The following is a 25,670-nucleotide window of genomic DNA, read 5'->3' as shown; positions in this document are numbered from 1 at the left end:
GTTTTTCTTTTGTTAAAAGAACCCGCGAAGTCTTAGAGTTAAAACCTTGTATATATAGGTTTTAACTTCCGGGTAATGACTTTCGACTGATTTAGAACGATAATAAAATAACATTACAGGAGACGAGGTCCATCTGGGCACCATGTAGGTCAAAGACTATCGCCGATATTATATTCGTGTTCAGCGACCTCGAAACCTCCGAATAACAACATTGACCTCATTCCTCTCAATATTTTCTGAGCTGCAAATGTTTTATTTTCTATGTACTTTGGAAATGTATTTTTCTTATGCATTTGATATTATCACCATGCATTTTGTTCACAAACTTTCCTGATACTATCCCGAATCGCATCTTGCTACGGAAAATTGGTAGACTTAGTGCTTCGTTACCTAGATCGTTACCTCAGCTAGATGCTGCCTATTAGATACAACTACCTATTAAATATACGTCAAATATATTTAAAAAATTATCAAGAGTAATCCGCATTATGATTTTAAAAAAATAGCCTCGATATTTGCTTAAAAATAAGTGTTACAGTATTACTCACTGTTGCTGCAAGGGGGCATTTGCAAAGGTCACAATCACAATCTACTGGATGTCCGGGAGTTTTAGGCTGATCCTGAAATAAAATTAATTAATTTCTTTAGTATCATCCATTTTATTCAGATAGAAAGGGATATTGAATTAATGAAAAAACGACGCTACTTAACGGAGAACTGTAGTTATTAATTAACAAGATATTAGAAAGATTTAATCAAGAAAATGACATGAATATAACATTATAATATATAGATTAGTAGAACATAAATGAACTTCATAATATAATTATCCAACCAATAACACCTTCGCAAAGATCTGCTCACAGATTAAATAATAAAAGGATCAAATTAAATCCCAGTATGTACTTATAATTGATGAAAGAAATGAAAAAAAGACAGAAAAACATCAGCAGAATTTCTAGTACTAAAAATACGGTGAAAAATAAGTCAGAAACTGGAAAAAAACTATCATACTAAAATAACAAAAGACACTATCTAAAATAATTGTAGAATGAAAGTGCTAATATAAAAATTGTTTTCAGGAAGAACAAAGATAAAAAATGAGATACGAATAAAACGTACTGGTAATGTACAAGAACAAAATTTTAAGAGCATCGAAAAATTTAGGAAAGAACCAGAAGAGAATAATAAACGTGAGATAGAAAGACCTTCTAGAGATTGTCATAGATGAAATAAGACTAATCAAGCATATTAGGTATATAGGAGGAGACCAAACTACAAGAAATTCTAAAATTCAGGGCACAATACTGAAAAGTTCGGTCAGATAGTCAGTCCGACCAAGCGGCTAAATCGCACCCACTTCACTGTGAATGATATAGCTAATAGTGCCTGCATTTGCCAGAAAACAATAACGTACTAGTTTCAAATTCTAAATGAAAAGATAAAACACTAGAAAAGATAAAGAAGAATTAGTTATACTATTATAAAAAAGGTTATAAGTAAAAAAACCGAAAATTATAAATCTATAACAGTTTTATCTCATTTTTGTAAGTTATTTAATAAAATTAGACATCGCCTAAAAAGGATTCAAAACATAGATGTAAGTGGCAAAAATGACGGGCTGTTGGGGCGGCACGTGGTAAAACAATCTAAAAATAGATGAATACTATCAAAAAGAGATAGTAATAGGTACCAGAAAAGGTAAGTATAGTTAGTACAGTATAAAACACGATACACATCATAGTAAGTGACGTCAAATGATACCAACACAATATATTTAAGTCGTAGGTCTGTTCCTTATTAGAATCTCTTAGCCAACTATACTGGACTTACAGACACTAGACATATTTTATTATATGTGCGTAGCAATTATATTTCTATTAATGTAAACTCAAAGAAATACATCATAACTTGTTTCATTTAATTTGTATAAGTGGATTATAAAGCGTTTTTATGACGCACACAGTATATTAAACTAAACAGATGTGTTTAATACAATCAAATTTAATTATTTTCAGAAGAACATGTGACTTTGATTTATGGATTCAATTGACGGAAAAAGAACTGTTTAGTGCTTGTCGTATGCCACTAAGATTGTACTGAGAGATATTGGTTTTAAGTGGCTAAAAGACAATCCAAGGCGGGAACTGATGGAACAGTCTCATATTGCTGCAAAGAAAGCAAAATTTTTGAGATTATATCAAAAATATAAACATAAAGAAATATACAAGTTTGTTGTTATAGATGAAACTTGGATTTCTAATAATCGATCTATATGTTGCTTATGGCAAAATGAGAATAAAATAAGTATAAAATCTATTAAAACTGATGGAAAACGTAATAAGGTACACCTGGGGAAGTGTGATTGTGCGGCAAGCGTTACTATACTATCTAAAATTTTCTACAATTTAGGGATGCCAGCGGCATCTTGTGAGTAGAAACTTAAGTTCTTGAAACAGCGATCTATGCGCAGTTTTATAGAAAAAAAGTAATTTGATATTTGACCGTTGGCATATGTTAGTACGAATTAACTTGTTTTGATGTTAGTGCGCAGACTTTATTTACAAATTTACAATCTTTCATAGGCGTCAACATGGTGTAATAATCAGAAAAATGTAATTATCATTATATTAAAAATTTTAGAATTATATTGATTAAATAACCAAAAACATTTGTTATTATTAATAATATAAATTTTATGAAATAACTCTTCAAGTCTAATATTGCACAAAATAATAATTTTAATTAAATAGATTAGATAATTGTACGCAACTGATACCGGAATACTTAAAATTTTATTGACAGTTCAGCGTGTGGCAAAAGTGTATAAAGTGTTGCCGTTTTTTTAGAGTAAGAATTATGTTTTGATTTATTGCACAATTTGGTCATAATATAATATATATTAATACATTATATTTATAAATACATATTAAATTTAGACTAATAGCTTTAAAAACTAATTATTGGTGTGTATTGTGGTTGTACTATGTCAAAACAAATAAATAGTCTGTAGAAAGCTGATAAGCTTTCATATAAGATAGATAATTTTGAACAAGAAATAATGGCGGGACCTCTTTACTATTACAGCCCCAAAAGAGGTAAGTTTAAAATTTAGAATATATAATATTGTATTAAAATGTTTTCTTATGTATTCTAGTGTGTTGCAGTAGTCTTAAAACTAAGTGTATTTACTTTTAATATAATAGTTTGACAAATAGTTGACATTTTAAAAATTCCTCACTTACTAACTATTCTGATGTTTTGGCAACGCTGTGGGGTTCTGACGTCGTAAATCTTGAATGACGTGCAAGCATTTTCATGTGAAAAATGCTATAAGTAAATATTTTATGGTATGCAGGATTATTTAACAACTATATTACGTTGTATGTATACTTAGGTCACACTTACCTCGTTTATATTACCTACTGGAGTAAATGTGACCACGTGTAGTGGGGCAATTGTGAACTTGCAAAACTATCTTTTAATTTTTAATTCTAGTTTGAACATGGTGAGAAACTATAAACGAAAGTCGGATAGAGCAACCAAATATACCCAAGATGATTTAAATCACGCAATGTCAGAGATAAAAAGAGGGGTTTGTTCGATATACCGGGCACATAAATTGTATAATATTCTTAAAACAACATTATTCTACCACGTGACTGGTGCTGGAGGAGTTAAAAGCAAATCGCAAGGGAGGGCTCCAGCGATTCCACTTCAAGATGAGACTAGATTGGCCCAAGGACTAAAAACTATGGAGCAGTGGGGATTTGGAATATCCAGATTGGAACTACTAGAGATTGTTCGCGAATTTGTTACCAAAAATGACATAAAAATTCCATTTAAGGATAACACTCCTGGGATGAGTGGTTTGGGAGTTTTAAAAGACGTCACCAACTTAGCATAAAAAACCCCTAGCTGTGGAGTAGTCAAGAAAAAAAATGACAGATCCTTTCATCATCCAAAAATATTTTGATATTCTCATAAAAACTTTAGTTCAGCTAAAATTAGAGGACAAAACGCAACTCGTGTGGAATATGGACGAAACATCCATTTCTCACGACCCCAAAAAAAACCAAAGTCGTGGGAGCTAAAGGTAAACCAAGTTCCAGAACTATCTGCATCAGGGAAGAAGGCGGCACCACTAATCGTATTTAAGGGAAAAAATATTTGTGATTCCTGGCTACCAGATAACAAGAACTCATTTCCGGGAACTGTTTATGCAGCCAGTCCCAATCGATAGATGGAGAGTGACGTATTTTTTAATTACAAAAAAAAAACGTTTATTTCCGCATTAGGATAAAATAGGCCGGTACTGTTGATATATGACGGTCATAGTACTAATATTAGTATTGAACTAGTTGAATTAACACGACAGAATAATATCACAATCATCAAACTTCCTCCTCATACCAGCCATTTTCTGCAGTCATACCGGAGGAAAAATACCACCCTGAAAGCCTAAAAAGATGGAAAGAACAGAAGAGTTTAGAAGACCAAACAGTAGTTGTAGCTGAAACCGCAAATACTAATATGAATTCTATTACCGCCGGCAATAGATTGAAGAATATAAAAGAAATCGAAAAACAAACAAAAGAAGAAGAACGCAGAAATAAAAAAAAGCAAAAATTCAAAAACCGAAGAGGATTAAGAAACGAGAAGAAATTTTCAGTAGCTCAGAATTGGAAGAAGATTTGGTAGAATATGTTGACTCTGAAGATGATTTAGATCCTGAAATATTTGAAGAAAACGAGCAAATAATGGAGAAAGAAGTGCCAACAGTAAGAAAGTTGGGAAAGACCCAAATCGCGCTGGGTATTTGGGTTGTTGTAGAGTACATATCTAAAAACATATTAAACATTTTATTGGGAGAATTGATAACAAGATTGAAGATGAATGGAAAATTTGCTTATATAAAAAGAGTAGTAACACCTTTTTTTGGCCTGATATAGAAGACACGGATATGAGAGTTGAAGACGATATCGTAAAAACTTTAGCAGAACCCGTTAAAGACAGAAGGGATCATTTTATTTTTGACGTAAATTTTGTCGGGTTGAACCTTTAAATCTTGCTTGCTAAATCTAAGTTTGTAACTTGCTTAAAAATAAATAAATTAAAATTTTTTAAACACTAAAAAATTCGTTTCTTCTTGCAATTTTATATTATTTACACTTGCCCCAAAAATAACACACGCTGTTGTAAAGGCGGAAATACACCATTCAATTCGGTTGAACAATGTGGATGATTCAATTACATTGTTCTATCAAATTAAAAAGCATACATATACGCTTCAATTATTCTTTTTATTTTAAAATGTCGGCAAATGAAGTCGTGCGTGTCGGTGTGCTAATTATTTGCGCACATTTACTTGAAGTGTGTAAAAAAGATCTGAAAAATAAGCAGAAAATACTACAAAGAAGACGTCGACGTTGGTGGACTACACTATGGGTGATGCGGCGAAATGAGAAAGGGGAATCACAAACGTTAATGCTGGAAATTGCAACGGAAGATCCAGAAACTTATAGGAATCATCTGAGTATGTCCGAAAACCAATTTGAAGAACTATATGAGAAAGTTAAATTAAAAATTCAAAAACAATACCATTATGAGGGAAGCACTTCCAGCAAAATTGAAATTACAAATTACTTTGTGATATCTTGCAACGGGTGATTTCTTTGGAACATTGGAATAATAGATTCTTTATTATGGAATCTATGGAAATTAACAAATTAAAAAACAAAGACATAATTCTGAATGACCCACTTAAAACAAACAGTTCTCCCCTTCTCAACTTATTTCGTTAAAGACTTCAAATTGTAAACACATTCAAAAATAGATCACTTGAGAAAGGCACTCTGCCGAAACAGCTGTAGTGAAAAAATATTATAATAAATTTTGTGGAACTATTTTGTTTTATTCTTATATATAATATAAAGTATATCTATGTATAACTTAATAACGTAATAAAGCACGTATTGTACGTACGAAACGTATTATATCACAAGTCAAAATGAAATAAACGGTTGAATCGAACACAATCGACAAAACTTGTCGACTACTACTATAGACGCGTCAATGTGGATGAATCATGCCAGTTGTACAACGAAGTTGAACAAAAGTAGAAATTGTCTCGACTCATTTCAACGTTCAATTTCGTTGAACGCTTTTATTGAATTGCAAAATACATGGTTCATTTTGGTTGAATCATCCACATTGTTCAACCAAATTGAATGGTGTATTTCCCCTTTAAGCTAAAGTCCATTATCACTCTTACCCCAAATTGACGGGAAAGTGTGAACCATGAATACTTAAAAAAAATTTTAACATAATTTCCACATCTGATGTTACGAACGTGTCTAAACTTAAGTATATGTAGTAAAGTCCGTAAGCATTCTAGGAAAAAAATATCATCACTCAAAACATCTCCTAAATCATGCAAAATATGTCATAAAAATCATCTAACTGAAAACTAGTTCACACTTCAACAGGTTCACCTTATATTTAGTTATATTGAAAAAATACAGGTGTTGAAATTTTTTTTTGAAGGTACATCATTCTTCATGCAGGTAATGAAAATGGCTTCATTAAGGGTGCAGAGGCCATATTTTCCTCTAAATCGGCTTTAATGGACTACCACGGGGAACTGAATTAAGCAAATTTTTTATCGTAGTGTAAAAATCAACTACTATTAAAAAGCTTGTCTGAACTATCTCTAATTATAACGGATAATGCTCCATACCATAGCATGTTGTTAGAGAAAGCACCAAATATGTCTTCAACCAAGACTAAAATAAAAGATTGGTTAACTAAGAATAAACGACAATGTTGAATAACGAGCTTTTGCAGATTGTTGCGCAGTAAGTAAGCCTAGTGAGAGTTTAGTTCAGCTTATCAATATTAATTTTTAGAAACAAGCCACCTCCAAAATACATTGAAGATGATTTAGCAGAACAATACGGCCACAAAGTATGTGGAAAGAAGCTCTACAAACTGTTACTCATCAGATATGGCAAAATTCTATTAGTCACACAGAAAATGTAATTAAAAAGTGATAAGACCGAGAGCATATACTAGATAGACAATGAATTCTACTTATTATAATTAATATAAACGGTGACAATGATTCCAATAGCCGCTTTGACATAGATAGTGATTAGTAAGTAAAGCATCTTATGGCCATTTGAGCAATATAATTAAGCTTCATTTTTTATAGGTTTAAACTGATGACGAAACAAAGTTTTTCTTAAAAAAGAGCCTGGCAATTGGGGAGTGTCGACAGAAGTGAATACTTCTTATAGCGTGATAATACTATAATGTAGGATAATGAAATATTGATACCTGCTTATTACTGAATTATTAATATTTTTTATTATAACACTACACATTTAAATTCTTTAAAATTTAAAAAATATCAATTTTTTTCTTTAAAAATTTTGTTTAATGATTGTAGAAATTTTCAAAATTTGTTAAATATAATATACAATTTATACATTTTCATTATTATCTTGGATTTATGCTCAAATATTTCATTTTGATTATCATTATATTCCAAAAAAATCATGAATAATAGGAGGGTCTATTAATTAATTTTCGTTAAAAACTTTCCATTTGTATATACTTATCTATAAACGATTGTAAAATTTCTAAAATAATTTTTTGTTTATTTTAATTAGTTTTATTTAATATTATATAGTTTTATTTCATTTTATTTAATTTTTATAATTATTTATAATTTTTAATTTTTATTTAATTTTTTATTATTTATAATTTTTTATCATTTTATTTAATCGTATTTGATTTTATTTTATTTTATTTTGTTTATTTTACTTAATTTTACTTAAATGTTTTTATTTTTATTTAATTTTGTTCGACATTTTTGTTTATTTTTGTTTAATTTTATGTAATTGTATTTAATTTTATTTGGCGTATATTGTATGGCGTATTTGGCGTAATAGAATTGGGAAGGTCGGGGCTCTTTTATAGGGCTGTAGCACCAATGATGATGGAAAAAAAGTTTCATTAACATTTGAAAATTTAATTGTAACAAAACATTTCAAAGTAAATAAGTAATGTATATTAATATACGATTATTACTTAATTCTTGTTTTCTGTTTCTAATGTTTTTTATTTATTAACATTGAATAATAATTTATTTTGTTTTATAATCCACTTCTACAAATAATTCCGTGATATGTGTATTTGATTTATAAGGAATTTAGTAATTTTTTGTAATTTGGCAACAATGCCAACTTAGATCTCTGACGTAGATAATGACGTGCATTCGGATTTATATTGTACCAACTGTAGATGGTTTCTGAACTACTCTAGAAAAGCAATGGGCACGTAAAACACATAAAAAAGATCAGTGGAAAAACTTGGCTGATACGCCTTTTAATAATCTTGAATTAAAAAATTGTTAATAAAATAGTATACCTTTAGTGGACTTAACGGACACCGGCAAGTGTCACAGTCACAGTCATCGGGATGTCCGGTTGGTTGGGACGAAGATAATTTATCTTTATTCGGACCTTCAGGGCACAGACAGACGGTACAATCGCAATCTGCGTTTTGGTCTCCTTGAGGAGATTGAGCTGCTGCTATTTTTGCAGTTTCTTCTTTTCCTGGTGCCAAAGGACATTTACACAATTCGCAATCACATCCTTCCGGGTGCGTGGTATCTTGGGCGATAGTATCTTGGGCGATAGTAGGTGTGGTAGCCTTTAGACTATAAATTTCTTGTTCCAATTTTTTAATTTGCTTTTTTATTTCTTCAACTTGACAAAACTCACATACGCATCCAGGACGACAGCAACACATAGGCACTACAAATAAATAAAACGTAAATGGGCGAAATCTTTATCGGTACGAAAATCATTTTTCTGAGCAAATTTTTATTTTGCAACCAAAGTTGTGACGAGACATTTTTTTAAAAATATTTTTGCACGGTGATCACGAATCTGTTGTCAGAATAACTCTATCTACAATCGTTCATGAGTTATAAGGTTTTTATTAAATGTCTCCAAACCGGAAGTGAGTATTTCTGTTCTGACAATTTTTACCGTAATAATTTTAAGTACTGAATCGGAATAGTCGTAATTTTTTAATCTATTACAATTTTTTCAATCTAAGACTGGGCAGACGGATAATATATAGGATCAAAATTTTATTTTCGTATTATTATTTCTATCCAATAACTAAAAGAAATTATTTATATTTAAAATATCTTGCTATAATTAGTAGTTAAACAAATATTATTTTTCTTTGTTAAGGGTAGACAAATTGGTTGATTAATTTGTACGCAGATATTACCTTTACAAATACGTACCATTTACAAAATACATACAACACCGTACACGGTATACAGTAATCTCTGTACGTCTAAGCAAACCCACGCAACCTAAACTTTATATAAGTCTATGTTGCAATTAATGTACCTAACATGCTTTATTAGTCGTCAAATTCAGTTTTAATTCTTAAAAATATTTCGAATTAAATTTTTAAATAGACACTTCATATTTATGGAAGCAGTGGCCACGTCCAAGTTTCGTCGATATAAATTGACAAATATTCTGATTTTCGAATTCAGTTGTGTTTGAACCAACAAGGCGTTGGTAAGTATTGTTTTTATATTCTTTTTGTAGTAATAATGAGTTTTGTTTTTCTCTTATAGAAAAACGCAGCTTTCTATATTGCTTTATTAATTTAAAGGTGTTAACCAGGAAGCAAGAAAAATGGGACCTGCCACGTTATTTTCGGAAAATGAAGATGATTTGCTGGTTAAGTGGATAATTAACATGTCTAAATGTGGTTTTCCGATTTCCAAAGAAATTTTTTTATCGAGTGCCTCGAAATTAGGGAAGGAACTCAACAAATCATTTAAGAATGATGTACCAGGAAGAAAATGGTATGAAAGTTTTTTACGGAGACATCCAGAAATAAGCCTTAGCACTCCACAAAACTTAACAATGAGTAGATCTTCTATTACAAAAATACAACTAGGGAGGTGCGACGAAGTATACGATTTCTTACAAACAAACGACTTAACAAACGTATTGAAAGATCCAACTCGTAATTTAATGCTGACGAGTCGGCATTTTTTTTAAACCCAAAGGGCAATAAAGTTTTGGCTATGAAGGGTAGTAAGACTGTTTACTCAACAGTAAATAGCAATGAAAAGGAGTGCCTCACTATGCTACTCAATGACAATGCCGCAGGAAGTTTAGCCCCACCAATAATAATTTTTCGGTACAAAAGAATACTTTCAGATCTTTCGGAAAGCATTCCGAAGCATTGGGGAATTGGTGTGTCTAAAAACGGGTGGATGACATCCCATACTTTTTATGCTTACATGGCCATTGTGTTTTATCCGTGGTCAATACAACATGTTTCATTTCCTATTATATTTTTTGTCGATGGGCATGCTTCCCATTTATCCTTTCATCTCAGTAAATTTTGCTCAAAAAATATAATTATGATTGCTTTGTATCTGAACGCTACCCATTTACTACAGCCTATGGACGTAGACGTGTTTCGCATGTTAAAATCTGGTTGGAAGGAGCAAGTACACGAGTCATTAAGAAGACGGAATTTCGCTCCACTATTAGATGCGGCAATAAAAGATCGCATAACTCCGAAAATTCTAGAAAATGGATTTAAAAATGCGGTATTTTAGTGGAATTCCAAAGTTCTTCCCCAGCAATGAAGATCACACTTATTTACATGAACAGCAAAGTCAAAAAAAACTGAAAACGCCGAATACAGAAAAAAAATCTTGCTTTTATTGAATCTTTTTCTATAGAGACAGATAAACTTAATCAATTTGAAAATGCACTACATAAGATAAAGTGTAGGTTAATAGAAAATACGTCATTATTTGAAGTTTGGAAAAAAATTAAACACAGCGAAATTAACTTAACTGCACAAAATCTTAAAAAACTTTATTGAAGAGGCTGAAATTGTTTTTGAAGATACAGATCTTAACTTTGATCTTGTTGATTCTGTAGAAAATTTAACGGATGCTATTGAATTCCTTGATAATGATTCAAGTCTTGTTTCAAATTTAACAACTTCTCCTATCAAGAAAATTAATGTATTAAGTGTAACAGATGTAACGCCTCAAAATATCAATTTAAAATTGTCAGACCCCCCAGATATAGTAAAATTAAATCTGGATTTGCCACAACATATAACACCTATCAAAGACACTGTAAAAGATGCAACACCTCAAAATACCAATCTAGAATTGTCAGAAAACCCAAATATAAGGATCACCAGTCCACCAAAAGAGTATCTGGATTTGCCATAACATGTAACGCCTACCTTCTAAAAATACTGAGATTTCCCAAAATCTTTTGAAGTCGAATCTAGAGATCTCAGAAGAAAAAGTTTTATTAAATAATTATCATATAAATGTACACAGTACAAAAACTGATCCAAACGTTACTAGTCCATTTAAGCGAGCACTCTGCTGGCCAGAGCGAAAACCAGAATTAAGAAAAAGTAAAGGAAAAATACCATATGTAGTGACAAGTCAAATGTGGCGGGAGTATTCTCAGAAAAAAAAAGTTAAAATTGAAGTTGAAAAAACTAGAAAGAAACAGAAACCAAGAAAAAAGACAGAGAAGCCAATAAAAAAAAATTGGTAGAAAAACGAAATAAATAATTCATCTAGAAAAAAGCCTAAACTTAACGATTACGTGGTGGTAGAGTATGATGGTAAATATTTTCTGGATAAAGTTACAGCAGCCAGAAAACAGCAGCATTTTGTTTTCGCAATGACTCAAAGTGGTAGAACAGGATGGCACTGGCCAGATACAAAAGGCCAAATATGGTATGATGAAAAAGACATATGGTATGGCGTTATAATTATAGATTCACCGAAGGTTAAAAATTCCAAAGGTATATTCCACATAGAAGACATGAATACGTTTACCGAATTCACCGAAAATTAATTTTCTCTGATTAACATTTAAATTTCAGTTTTTGTCTACAATAATTTCTTCAATTTGTTGTATTATGTTTGTAATAAAATATATTTTTTAAAACTTCGACACATTATTCATAATATACTAATTTTACTTTTAATTTGTTATCTTTTCCGCATCTTCAACAGTTAGTACAAGTGGGTCAGGTATAAGTACAACGGGGGTCACACTTAAGTACACTTCCAAAGTTTGAGGTCAGGCATTGGACCAATTTCATGTGTTCAGAAAACTTAATATAATTTCGCCTAATTATATAATACTAAAGTGTCAGGTACCGGTGCATTTACCTTACTTGCCAATGACTTGGTTGGTCAAAGCTTCTATTATTGTATTATATATATATATATATATATATATATATATATATATATATATATACATGCCATTACTTTTTACTTTTATATATATATATATATATATATATATATATATATATATATATATATATATATATATATATATATATATATGTTAAAAATTGTAGGTGGTAGACCACATCCCTGTTTGAGACCTTTTTCGCGGTGATTGTTTTGATTTCATTCACTTCTGTTTTTTTTTTAAATAGTCTCAGTGTTATATTCACCTATTTCTCTCAAACGTGCATTTTTCTCATTGCTTCCCATGGTGGTTTGCTGGGCACGCTATTGTATGCTTTCTCCAAGTCAATGAAGGTCATATGTGTTTCAATATTTCTCTCTTTGTTCTTTTCTATCACCTGCATCATGTTGAATATATTATCTAGACACGATCTGACTTTTCGCAATCCGGCTTGTTCTTCGCCTTGATGGTCCATGTGTTGTTCAATTTTTAAGAGTTTTTTATTTTTACAGTATGGCTGGTAAACCATTAAATTCTCAAGCACAACATCTTGTTTTAATTGTGTTAAAGTATTTCCAATTAGAACAATTGAATTGGGGGCCTTTGGAGCAATTTGCGTCTGTCCAAAAGCTATTATATTGAAATGTGTGTTCGTTTATTAAAATACATATCATTGAGCAATTCTTTATTTAAAAGAATAGCTGCTGCATTAAAAATATCACGACGAAAAGTATGTACAATTATAAAAAAGAAAGAAAATACTGATATTCTTTCAAAGCCAGGCAAAAGTAGACCTGGTCCGAAAAAAAAGACAACCGATCTATCTGAGTTATATTTTCCCCTTTCATTTGCTATATCGTATGTGAGGATTCGTTTAGTTGTTTATTTTGTATTCAGCCAGAGGTCTTCTTTAAGTCAATAAATCAAAATGTGTCTTTTAGTTAAAATATTTTTATGCATAATGCCCTATAAGATCTCGTATATAATTATAACTATACGTTAATTAATAATAAAGACACTGTGTAGTGCCTGTTTGGTCTGGAATATATCTTAATATATTCGTGATATCCTTCCCTTTCATTAAACGTATCACACGCTCCAATCAGACCAAACACATAGGAGATATGATGTAATGCCTTCTTAGAAATGCCGTAATATGTGTTTTTTCTGTCTCAACATATTTGCTACTGCCTTTCCTTTCCAATGATGTATCATACGTCACGATCTGACGAAATATTCTACTCCGACCACAAAACGCTCAAAAAATGATTTAATTCCTCATAATTCTGTTTACCTTGATTTAATTTTATTTAGTTTTTATTTTATTTTATTTTATTTTCTTAAAGCGTTGACGTTTTTTAAACGTCATTTTATTTTTATACTAAGTGTATGTTTTTCTTACCCAGCCACATATAATAAATATACATTATACGTCATTGATCTTACCTTACAATTACAGTAACCTAATTTTTAGCAATTTTCGAAAAAAATAATTAGTTCAGATTTCTTTGTTAAGATGGCGTTAGGATTTTATATCTAAACTAACATAAAACTTTAAATCATTTTGCATTGAAAACAAAATATGATTGAAATGTCAAATTTTGGTAGTTCATATTTCTTTCTTAGATAGCGTCGTTAGTTTACTGGACAAACGGTGTAACGGTGTTATCCTATCTTAACCTAAAATAATAAATTACGTACACTTCGTTCGCTGTATCTTTGCACATGTATGAAATTATTCACGAACTATTTTTAAATTTTGTCTCATTTCTACTCACATGATATAAAATGTTGAAATGAAGCCGCTTGTCCAACATTTAATAATACATCAGACAAAGACAGTAATATAACAACAGTCTGTGATAAATTCTCATATTTAATCTGCTTATTGTCAACTTCACAGCGTTGTGATGTTTACAAAAATTATATTCATATTGTTTAATTTTCCATTACATTTTCGTGCCTTGAGTTTATAAATTTTCTCAAAAAGAGTTGTTATAACGACTAACTGTTCACTTAGTGTTGGATTTCTTGATGTAAGTATAAATTTTGCAGTTAAATTTTAAATTTTAAAGGTTTTTATTTTTAGAATATGCCTGGAAATACATTAAATTCTCAATCCCAGCAACTCGTGCTGAATTTGTATGAATATTTTGAGTTGGAAAAAGGAACGAAGGACCCTTATTGGCACCTTTGGCTTGTGTTCAAGAGGTATTGTAATGAATTGTATGTTGTTTAATAATTTACCAGTCATGAAATTGTTTTTAATTTAAGAGGGTAGCTGCTGCCTTGAAAAAAATATCACGGCGTACAGTATGTACAATTAAAAAACGAAAAGAAAGCAATCCCGTCCTTTCAAGTCCAGGCAAAAGTAGACGTCGTCGTAAAAGCAAGACAACTGATCTGACTGTAGGAACTAAAATGACAATACGAAACACTGTGTACAATATGTACCTACAACGTAAGTATAAGTTGATCTTGTACAAAATAAAAACGATCTGGCTTATACCCCAGCCAATAGATGTTTCACATCAAAATTAACACTTCTAAAATAAAGTTTCACTATTATTACTAGTTTTTATTTTTTTGTTTTTGGAAAAGCATGTTAGTCTACAAAGTTTGAAATGTGAATTAGAGAAAAAAGACGTTGTTACTATAGGAAAAACATCCTTGAGCATTGTACTGAGAAATATAGGATTTAAATATACAAAGGATGACAACCGAAGATCATTATTCGAACTAACCAATATTGCTGCTTTAAGAGCAAAATTCTTTCGTAAGTATGTACTTTGAAAACCTGAAAAGTGTGCATCCAAGAGAACTTGTTTTTTGGATTAAACATGGATTTATTCAAAACGAAATAAAACAACTTCCTGGCAAGACACTAGTAGCAAAAGTGTACGTAAACCAGAAGGTTTTGATGGTAAACGTTTCATAATTGTTCACTCTGGTTTTTCTAAAGGATTTGTTTCTGAAGCAAGTTTATTGTTTTGTTTTAAGTCTAAACATATTGATTACCATGGAGAAATGAACAACGACATTTTTACTAAGTGGATAAGGACACAAGTCATTCCCAATTTAGAAGAACCATCGTTGATTGTAATGGATAATGCTCCATATCATAGTGTTCTTTTAGAAAAGCAACCTACCACTGCTTCAAAGAAAGATGAAATTGTTACCTGGCTGACAATAAATAACATCCAATTTGACCCAAAATTTACAATACCTGAATTATTACAAGTTGCAAAAATGAATAAAAAAGAAAATGTGTATGTTATTGATGAGTTACTAAGAGAGCATGGTCATAAAGTGTTGAGACTACCTCCTTATCATTGCGAAATCAACTCTATTGAATTAATTTGGGCAAATTGCAAGTCATATTACAATAAGCGTATTGGTAGGGATGGCTATTCTGATAGTGCTGTCATCAAGTGCCACCAATCACGCACTTCGATGTTCATCGCCCTTCCTTCTGGAACAAATAATTAAATCTAATTGGTCGAGAAACGAAAAAGTTTCATATAAAAGTTAATTTATCTTTAAATATGGGACATTTTCGGATCTCAAGGCAGTCAAGACAGTCAAGTACAGTCAAGTGTTAGTGTGTGTTTTACCCGTGTAGGGTAGCTCCCTAGAGCACTTTGCTCGAAGGGCTCTGTTTCTTTCTAAGACTCTGAAGCTGAGTTTTTTTCTTCTTAGAAAGATTGTGTTTTATTTACCACCTTTATAAAACCACAAGGGCATTGACCTCCTCAAGGTCATGCCACAATAAGAGCGTACCGGCCAACTACGCAATATTACACCATATTGCGCAATAGTTGGACAGATTAATAAACATGGAAACTTGCACCAAGTTGCAATCAGATTTTCATATGTTTATTAATTACACCGGAGACGACATGGCGCCCAACCCTTAACGAACTCTACCACGACTCCGAGATGTCAGAGTTCTCATGCTCCGCGATCGAAAATCGCAAATAGTTCCAACACGATGCCTGCATCAAAATCACTCAAGAAAACAGCGGGGAGAAGCATCGGATGTTAGTATACCAAAGTAACATGCCGATATCCACCTTCTGCAGCCCTGAAACCGTCGATGTGCCACATCTCCGACGAGCCAGCCTACTTGATGCTAAGTACCTGATGCAATGGATGTCTCCGCAGTAGCCAGTCACTGCCTGCCCTACCATTATGTGGTCCAGAGCACCACGGAGGCTCAGGCAAACGCACCGGTGACATGCAGATGGGAAATGTACAGCTAGAGAGGACGAAGCCGCCGTAGAACGAGCACGTCGTCGAGGATGGACCTGCAGATGCTGTCCACAACACCGATCACCGCCTGTGAGTGTTTTTGTGCAGTGTAAGTGCGCGCTACGCGAGTGGACGCGAGTGTTAGAGGACTTGTAAGTAATTTGACAATATAGACATATTCATTTTGTATATTTCATGTTATATTTGATATATTTTATGCATTTTTTTTCTTTTCTACATGTGATTTGTAAAAAAAATTGTTTTCTTAAGTTTTTTAATAAAATCATCTTTTTTTATCAGCCTCAGAGTCTCCAAAGCAGGGGGGATGTCATCAAGTGCCACCAATCACGCACTTCGATGTTCATCGCCCTTCCTTCTGGAACAAATAATTAAATCTAATTGGTCGAGAAACGAAAAAGTTTCATATAAAAGTTAATTTATCTTTAAATATGGGACATTTTCGGATCTCAAGGCAGTCAAGACAGTCAAGTACAGTCAAGTGTTAGTGTGTGTTTTACCCGTGTAGGGTAGCTCCCTAGAGCACTTTGCTCGAAGGGCTCTGTTTCTTTCTAAGACTCTGAAGCTGAGTTTTTTTCTTCTTAGAAAGATTGTGTTTTATTTACCACCTTTATAAAACCACAAGGGCATTGACCTCCTCAAGGTCATGCCACAATAAGAGCGTACCGGCCAACTACGCAATATTACACCATATTGCGCAATAGTTGGACAGATTAATAAACATGGAAACTTGCACCAAGTTGCAATCAGATTTTCATATGTTTATTAATTACACCGGAGACGACAGTGCTGTTATAAATATGAATAGAGGCGCTTAATCAATGTAATGGAGACATTTGGGAAAAATGTGTAAAACATACTCATGAAATTATTCAAAAGTGGTGTGTCCGAGAGCAAAATATAGTTGATATTGATATTCAACCCATCATAATAAATCCTGGAGATAGCTCGGATTCTGAAAGTAAAGGAAATATATAATTTTGATATTTTGTTTTTTTTTTTTCAATTTATTTTAATAATTTAACCATTTAGTCATATTTGTGGAAATAGGTTGTAACAAAGTAATTGATCCATTCTTTAGGCTAAAACAATGAAACCTTTTACACATAACTTTCCACACTTTTTTTGGAAACTACAGAGAAGTTCAATACACAAGTAAAAAAAAATTGATAAAAACCAGCTAATATAAAAAATTAATACTAAGTCTCTAGGTATGCGACATAAGGAAAGTCGTATTATTTTAGCCTAACAGATTGAGCACTAATTTGTTACACCCTTTAAGTTTTCTACAAATTAATGTATTTTCGAAATTTTTCTTTTTCCACTGTTTTTATTGTTTTGTTTTGTAAAGTTTAATTATTTTTTTTGTGTTAGTAACTTAGTTCGAAAAGCATGCACAAGAGATTTTTATCTTTTAGGGCATTTTCTTATGCTTAAGATTAAAAATTGAATGTCATATGTATACGATGTAAATGTTAAATATTGTATTTTGAATAAAAACTCTTTTTTCATCCAGTAACTGGCTTCGGCTGTTGGATGCTTTGGTGTATAAATAAATAATTAATATGAGAGTTTAAGCTGTTTGATCTTGGATTCATCTTTCTCGACTACAGTATTTCAAATAGAGCATTTATTCCAATAATCATAATAACGTTGAATATGTATAAAACTCAAAATTACGTTCAAAACAATTCTATAATGAGTTTTTAACATCCAGTACAATAAATAAACAAAAACAGTCACTATAAATACGTTTAACGGGATATTAAACATTTCCAAATTATTTCATGAATCTAGAAAAGACTTACGTTTGATTTAAACTCTTTGATTTAATTCGTACAACTATGATATGCAAAGATACAGCGAACGGAGTGTACATATTTACCAATTATTTTCCTATATTAACAACTACATATGTACAAAAATGAAAAGGCGTCTGACAAAAACTAACCATACATACCGAATTTACTAAAAGTAAATAAAAAACTAGGATTATAGTTAAGTATTCATTTACCTTGATCACCAGAGGGTAGATCACAAGTGACGTCGTCGCGGACGGGTGGAGCAGGTTTATTGTAACACACTTCGCAGTTGCAAGGATCACAGTCACATAAAGCTTTTAATTGTTCTGGAGTCATTTTCATGACTTCATCCATCGTTGGCAGTATCAGAGCACCTTCTGTTCACACAAAAAATTATATATTCTTTTTAAAGTTTGTAGACTTAAATTGCAATATAAAGTGGTTGTTTAAAGAAAAAGTTTAGTAAAAGATATTCATCTCTAACCATAGTCGGTCCAAGACACGCTCGTCTTATATTACTTAATAATAATTAAATGTAAAAACTGTTGTAGCATAACAAGATATAAATATTTAATTAGGAGTATACAGATTGAGTCACGCGGTTAATTTACGATTCCTGTATAAGTTCATAGAGACACATCAACAAATTATCATATATTTATGGCCCATGATATATTCCTATGTGTATCAATTAACTGATTTCTTCTTATTTCTGTGTATAAATGACTGTCTATTTTTCAGTGTCCCTTCAGTAAGTTGATCGTTATTCCATCGTTTACGTGGTCTTTCCTCTGATCTTCTTCCTATTGGGGAACCGTCTCTTGCCGTCTTTACTTCGCTATTTATTGTCAATCGGCTTATATGATTGTTCTATTCTACTCTTCTCATTCTTACCCAGTCCTTAATGGTCTTCACTTTGAATCTCCGTCGTATATCTATACTTCTAGCTCTGTCCCATAGTGTCTTACCGTAGATTTTTCTACGAGTTTTTATATCTTATGTTTCTAGCTTTCTTTTTGTATTATCTGTGTCGGGTCGTGTATGTGATTAATGGTCTAATGACAGTTTTGTTCTATTAACTGACCCTCCAGCTCTTATTTACATCTTAGTAGATTTGCTGTTATAACCACGCATTTTGTCTTTTTTGGGTAAATTTTCATATTAAATATTTTGGCGGTTATATTAAATTGATGTAGTATACGTTGTAAATTATCTTCAGTTTGAGATATTAGTATTGAGTCGTCTACATAGCAAATTATTTTAAGTTGGGTTTCTTTCACTTGCTATTCTTTTTCCGTTCCTATTTTTTTATTATTTCATCCATGATTAGGTTAAACAATAGGGCTCGAAATTCCTGTGTCTTATATGATTGCTAGCCTTAATTTGACCAGTTAGTTCTTTTTTACTTGTACTTATATTGTGTTGTTCTTGTATATATTTTCGACCGTTTTGATTATTCCTGGAAGCTTTATTGCGAACAATACGTACGTCCTTTAATTTAACCCGGTCAAATGCCTTCTTAAGGTCCACGAAACAAATATGCCGGTTTGTTGTATTGTAGTGATTTCTCTAAATTGGTTCTAATTGCCTCAAGCATGCAAGATGCGTCTCAAATAGCCTCACCTACTCAAATACCAGCCATACCTTCACATTGGTGAACTCTGTTATCACAAACAAAGCTTGACGACCGAGTATAAGCAGAATAATTGTAACACTTGGAATTAAGGAAATGTAATTCCATCAAGATTAAGACAAATAACTCCATATAACAACATATAATATCCGTTCTATAACAAAAGTTAAAAAATTCTATGAACTAGAAGAGGAATTGGGGAACATGAATTGGGACATAATTGGACTATCAGATGTAAAAAAAACAGCATATGGACTTACATTCAGGCAATAGGCTCCACTATAAATAAAAGAAAGACTATAAATATGGTGAAGTTAGTTTTTTAATTAATCAGGAGGATATCACAAATTCAATAGTATCTCGGATAATGTTACATACATGATCTTAAAACTAAATTTACAAACCAGAATAAAGATTGTGCAGGTTTATGCTCCAACTGAAAAAGCGACTAATGACGAAATAAATACTTTTTACGAAGACCTTAAAAAGGTAACGACGACAACAAAGAACCTAAAATAATAATACTGGAAGATTTTAACACCAAAATTGTACGAAACAATGAAGACTCTGGAAACAAGATTGGAGATTTTGGATTCAGCACAAGAAACACAAGAGTAGAAAAATGTATGATATTCCTAGAATAGAAAAACATGTATGCTATGAATTCTTTTACAAAAAGAAATTTTACAGACAGTGTAAATGGATCGCACCAAAGGATACTATAAAAAAAAACAGACTATTTTTCTCAAACAACAAAAGTATACCAGTATATGGGAAATAAATCAATAATCACAATATCTCACTCACAACAAAAGAATATTTGAAGACAATTTGAATACTTGAAGATAACGTTACAGTTACCATCGTATATTTAAGGCGAAAATAAATATTAATACGAGAAAAGAAAGAAAAGAGATCTTTAAAAAACAACGCACCTAGATGTATTCAGGTAACAACAAATGGAGAAGAATTAAGACATGTCTTAGCTAGTAAGTTCGAATCAGATCTTTCACATGATCAGGAGCAAATTCACGATGTTAACAAAAACATGAATAAAAACCTTCTCGAAACCGGCCTACTGGTAGCAAACAACGATAACGAGAATTAAAGAAGACAAAATAAGTAACGAAACTAAGCAAGACTAATTTTCGAAACCAAATTCAAGAATTCCGCTTTAATCTGTGCCTTCTAAGAATTGCAATTCAAAAACAGACGTTGATAAAGGTGTTAAGAGAGACATGGGGAATCTAAAACTTGCATTCCACAACATATCTTTTCAACTAAGCAAAATTCTTAGCGAATTAGTTTCTAGTACTCGTACAGAGTATATCGAAATAACAAGGAAAAGACAGTTAAGATTTTATTTCACGTGAAATAAAATTTCGTGAAATAAAATCTTAACTGTCTTTTCCTTGTTATTTCGATATACTCTGTACGAGTACTAGAAACCAATTCGCTAAGAATTTTGCTTAGTTGAAAAGATATGTTGTGGAATGCAAGTTTTAGATTCCCCATGTCTCTCTTAACACCTTTATCAACGTCTGTTTTTGCCTTGCAATTCTTAGAAGGCACAGATTAAAGCGGAATTCTTGAATTTGGTTTCGAAAATTAGTCTACGATTTTATTATCAGATGTCGCTACATTGCGTCTATACGAAGCCATGTTATAGTTGCTTCCTAAGACAGAGAAGAATTATTTCACGTTCAGAGCGCTTGCGAAAGCCGTTCTGATGATGCCTATTGGGCTGAAATACGTATAAACGGATGCGCAAGCTCCCTATACGTGAAATAAAATCTTAACTGTCTTTTCCTTGAAACTAAGCAACTAATGAAGGAAAGGAGACATCTCCTATAGGAAAACAAACGCCATACGTGACATTAAAAAATGGAACAAGAACTTAATAGAACAAGTCATAGAAAGCAACAAAATAACAAAGATAGTGAAGACTTCTACAAAACCTTGTACAGCTTGTAAAGCCAGCCTAATGAACCAACAAATGAGAATAATGAAAAGAAAAATAATAATCGCGGGATTAGACTTACTACAAAATATAGAGCGATTAGACTTACTACAAAATACAGAGCGACTAGAAATAAAAGAAGCTTTAAAATAGCTGAAAATAATAAAGCTCAAGGACACTACGGTATAATTTCCGAGATTTTGAAAACAAGTAAGACAGTAACAATCCGAATATTAACAGAGCTACTTGATAGATGTTTCCATAATATCAAAATTCTATACTGAAACGAGAGTATAGTAATACTCCTACACAAAAAATGAAAGAATGTGATCTAAAGAATTATAGATCTATATTGTTGCTCAGTCATGTGTACAAACTGTTAATGAGAATTATTAACAACCGGTTAACTTAGAAAATGGATAATTACCAGCCGATAGAATAGACTGGCTTCCGCAAAGGATCAATTATTAATATTTTGATAAAAATAAGACAAATATCTGTATTCTATATTCTGATATTTTAGGAGAAAAATAATAAAAACTAAATTATTACTTAATACTTACTTTCATCAACTTTTACTGTACCAGCAGCATCTTTTTTAGTGTCACTACAAGGTTGACATTCACATGGGTCACAAGTACAGACTACTGCGGTAGATCTTACTTTTGGTACGGCTGGATTAGTGGATACGGGAATTTTGGATATTTTTTTGCTTGTATTTGGACAAAAACATTTGATGTTTGAGACCTGGTATATTTGCTTGGTGTCCCGGACTTTAAAGAATTCTCGAGTCGTAGATAGAGCTCGGATCATTGGCGAACATAGACAGTCTACACATTCGCAATCGGCCCCATGTCTAAAAAATGAAAGATTTGAATTAAAATTACTAACATAAAAACATTGCTAACATAAAATCTGATCGATGATACTATAAAATGTGACAGTGTAATTCCTAACATATTATACATCTCGAATGAAAAACGTACATAATAACAGTGAAATTTATTTGGACTAGTTCTTACTTATATTAACACTAACATCACTAGCTAAAATAAATAAAGTCATTACCAAAAAATCAGCCTCAGCCCAAAAAGTATTTAAAGTGCGTCTACTTAAAGAGATGATGATAACATATTTATAACAGAGCAGATTAAATGAACACCATAAAGAGTTCGACAGTTACAAGAAGCAATGATATTAACGAGAAATAGTAAAATATCAAAATTTACATACACAATTCGGCAAAGGAAGCAATCGGGAAAAGAGGAAATACGCGACAACAATAGATTGCGATAGAGGAATAAAGAATTACGAACAGCTATTGAAGAGAAACATAATGCATAAATTAATATAATAAATAATTACATACACATATTTAGACGAGAATGGCAACAGTCGATAAGTCGATGAACAAAATACAAATCATGAAAAAATCAGGCATGAAAAGTAAAAACGGTACAGGAATTGTGCAGATAAATAAAGAATTAATTAAATATGCAAGAACTTTCTGTCGTTTAAGCTTCCTATCTCCTTAAGATTTTAAATAACAACTTGTACAGCACAACAACTTGCTTAAGTACTTGCACAAGAGGAACAAAATGGATTAAAATTGCAACTAAAATATTAAAACATTAGCATCATTATATATGAAAACTAAATCACCTATTAGCATTATGGAAAGCTCAAATGTAGTTTATAGAATACCATGCGAAAATTGTGATAAGTCATACATCAGACACACATCTAGAAATATAATAGACAGACTAACATCTCATAAAAGTGACCTTAGAAATAATAAAAATACTTGTGCATTAATAGATCATGCAATTAATAAAAATCATTCATTTAATTTCAATGAAACTAAGATATTAAGATGTGAAAACCAATTAAATAAAAGAGAATTCTTAGAAACGGTATGCATAAATAAATATCAATGAGTTAATAAAAAAACTGATATTGATAAACTAAGCAATATCCATAATTACATTCTGTCTTACGAAAATTAATACTATAATTATCTAATATTAAATTTGCTGACTAAATTAAAAAAATTTAAATATTCATATTTGGTGCCACTTTGTACGCAACCATATAACAATCGAAAACTAGCTATCAACAACAAAAAATATAATAAACAGAAACGAGTGTCTTTCTGACATAAATCAAACATCAAAATAATAATTATTGTCAATCATGATTCCTACAGATTCCTACAAATATTGTAATTATATATATATATATATATATATATATATATATATATATATATATATATATATATATATGTATATATATATATATATATGTATATATATATATATATATATATATATATATATATATATATATACACTTCAAATAAGTTAAGTTTTAATTTAAGTAAAGTGGACATCATTTTCCAGCGCTATCTCTAATACGTTCGGCGAGTTATTGTAAGATCCGTGTCCGTCGAGCAGTAATAGCCATGTACCAGCTGCCTTCCTTGGAATAAAGTGGTTTTACAGCCAATTTTTAAAGAGGTCTTCATTTATGTAGGCTAATTTTCCACCCATCACCACTTCAGAACCGTTAGGCTTATTATCGAGCCACACTTGTTTGTATACATCTTTGAACCCTACATAGGGAGGTAAAAAAACTTCGTTCTACATTACAACAGGTAACAACTATCACTGTCTCTCCTTGTTCTTTTGATTGCCGCACTTGAACTGCCTTGCTGTCTTTGGCCGCTTTAACTTCTTGCGGAGGGTTGTTCAATTGCAAACCTGACTCATCTACATTGTAAATATTTCCGGGTTTGTTCAAAGGTTTAACGATTCTAAGGTCTTTTTAAACAAATTGAAATAATCATTCACTTCTTCCTTTACCATGCCATCCGCGCGGGCCATAGACACTCCTTGGGCCTTTCGAATCGCCAATGATGGCTTCCGTTTGAGAAATGCGTTAAGCCATCCCCTTCCTGCTTTGCGTTTCTCTACATTGAAATGGCCGTAGGAAACTCGGCCCATTTGTTCAGCCAGGTTGAAAACCATTCGGCAAAGTGCATCCCTTGTTGGCGCGTACCCTAAGGCCTGTAATCTCTTGATATAAAACACTAATTTTTGTTCTGCGCCCAGGCCAAGGGCAGAAGCTTACCTTTAATGCTGTTCTTTGTTTTGAGTCGGAATCGTAGGGTTTTTTCCGGTATATCATATTTTTTTAGCTGCACCCCTAACTGAAGAGCCGTCTGCATTATCCTTGAAAGCAGCACGAAGATTATCTTTAGTCCAGCAGCCCCGCATGTTCTTACACTTGGAGCTAGGCATATATTAAAAATTAGAAATGTTTTATTTATGTGGGGGATATGACGCGCGTCATATCCACTACAACAACAAAGCGTCATATCTCCGACTCGACGCCATTTTAAGTAAAAAAATGCAAATAGTAAACAAGAAAGGCTATGTATCTAAATAAGTCATGTTCTTAAGTTTAAAGAATGCGCAACAATGTAGAATACACTAAAGCAACAAAAAATTAAAAAAACGACAAATTACAAAACTTTGAAATTACTAAGATAAAATTTTTATGGTGTTTACCTGCTAAAGTGTACACATCACCAAAGCTCACTCCAAGACGGATCACTATACACTAACTTAGACATGCTTCATCTGGTGGCAAAGGTGGGTACTACCGTTTCCCAAAACCTTTCCCGCGCGAGCATGCAGAAT

General features: G+C 31.9%; 1 protein-coding gene across 1 annotated transcript in view; it reads right to left on the bottom strand.

The window, feature by feature from the left end:
• The window catches only part of LOC140435962 (uncharacterized), a 64,398-nt gene that overhangs the window by 11,447 nt on the left and 27,281 nt on the right, over positions 1–25,670 (bottom strand). Inside the window, exons 4-7 of the mRNA XM_072524673.1 lie at positions 22,530–22,822; positions 18,586–18,750; positions 8,434–8,822; positions 549–620 (exon numbers count right to left, since the gene is read on the bottom strand). Of these exons, the coding sequence (XP_072380774.1) occupies positions 549–620; positions 8,434–8,822; positions 18,586–18,750; positions 22,530–22,822 (919 nt within the window). The remainder of the gene's footprint in view (positions 1–548; positions 621–8,433; positions 8,823–18,585; positions 18,751–22,529; positions 22,823–25,670) is intronic.

This window comes from Diabrotica undecimpunctata, chromosome 3, assembly GCF_040954645.1.
Source record: "Diabrotica undecimpunctata isolate CICGRU chromosome 3, icDiaUnde3, whole genome shotgun sequence".
In the NCBI taxonomy this organism is placed as follows: domain Eukaryota; kingdom Metazoa; phylum Arthropoda; class Insecta; order Coleoptera; family Chrysomelidae; genus Diabrotica; species Diabrotica undecimpunctata.
The sequence above is the reverse complement of the archived record's forward strand: the minus strand, read 5'-3'. Positions and strand labels throughout refer to the sequence as shown.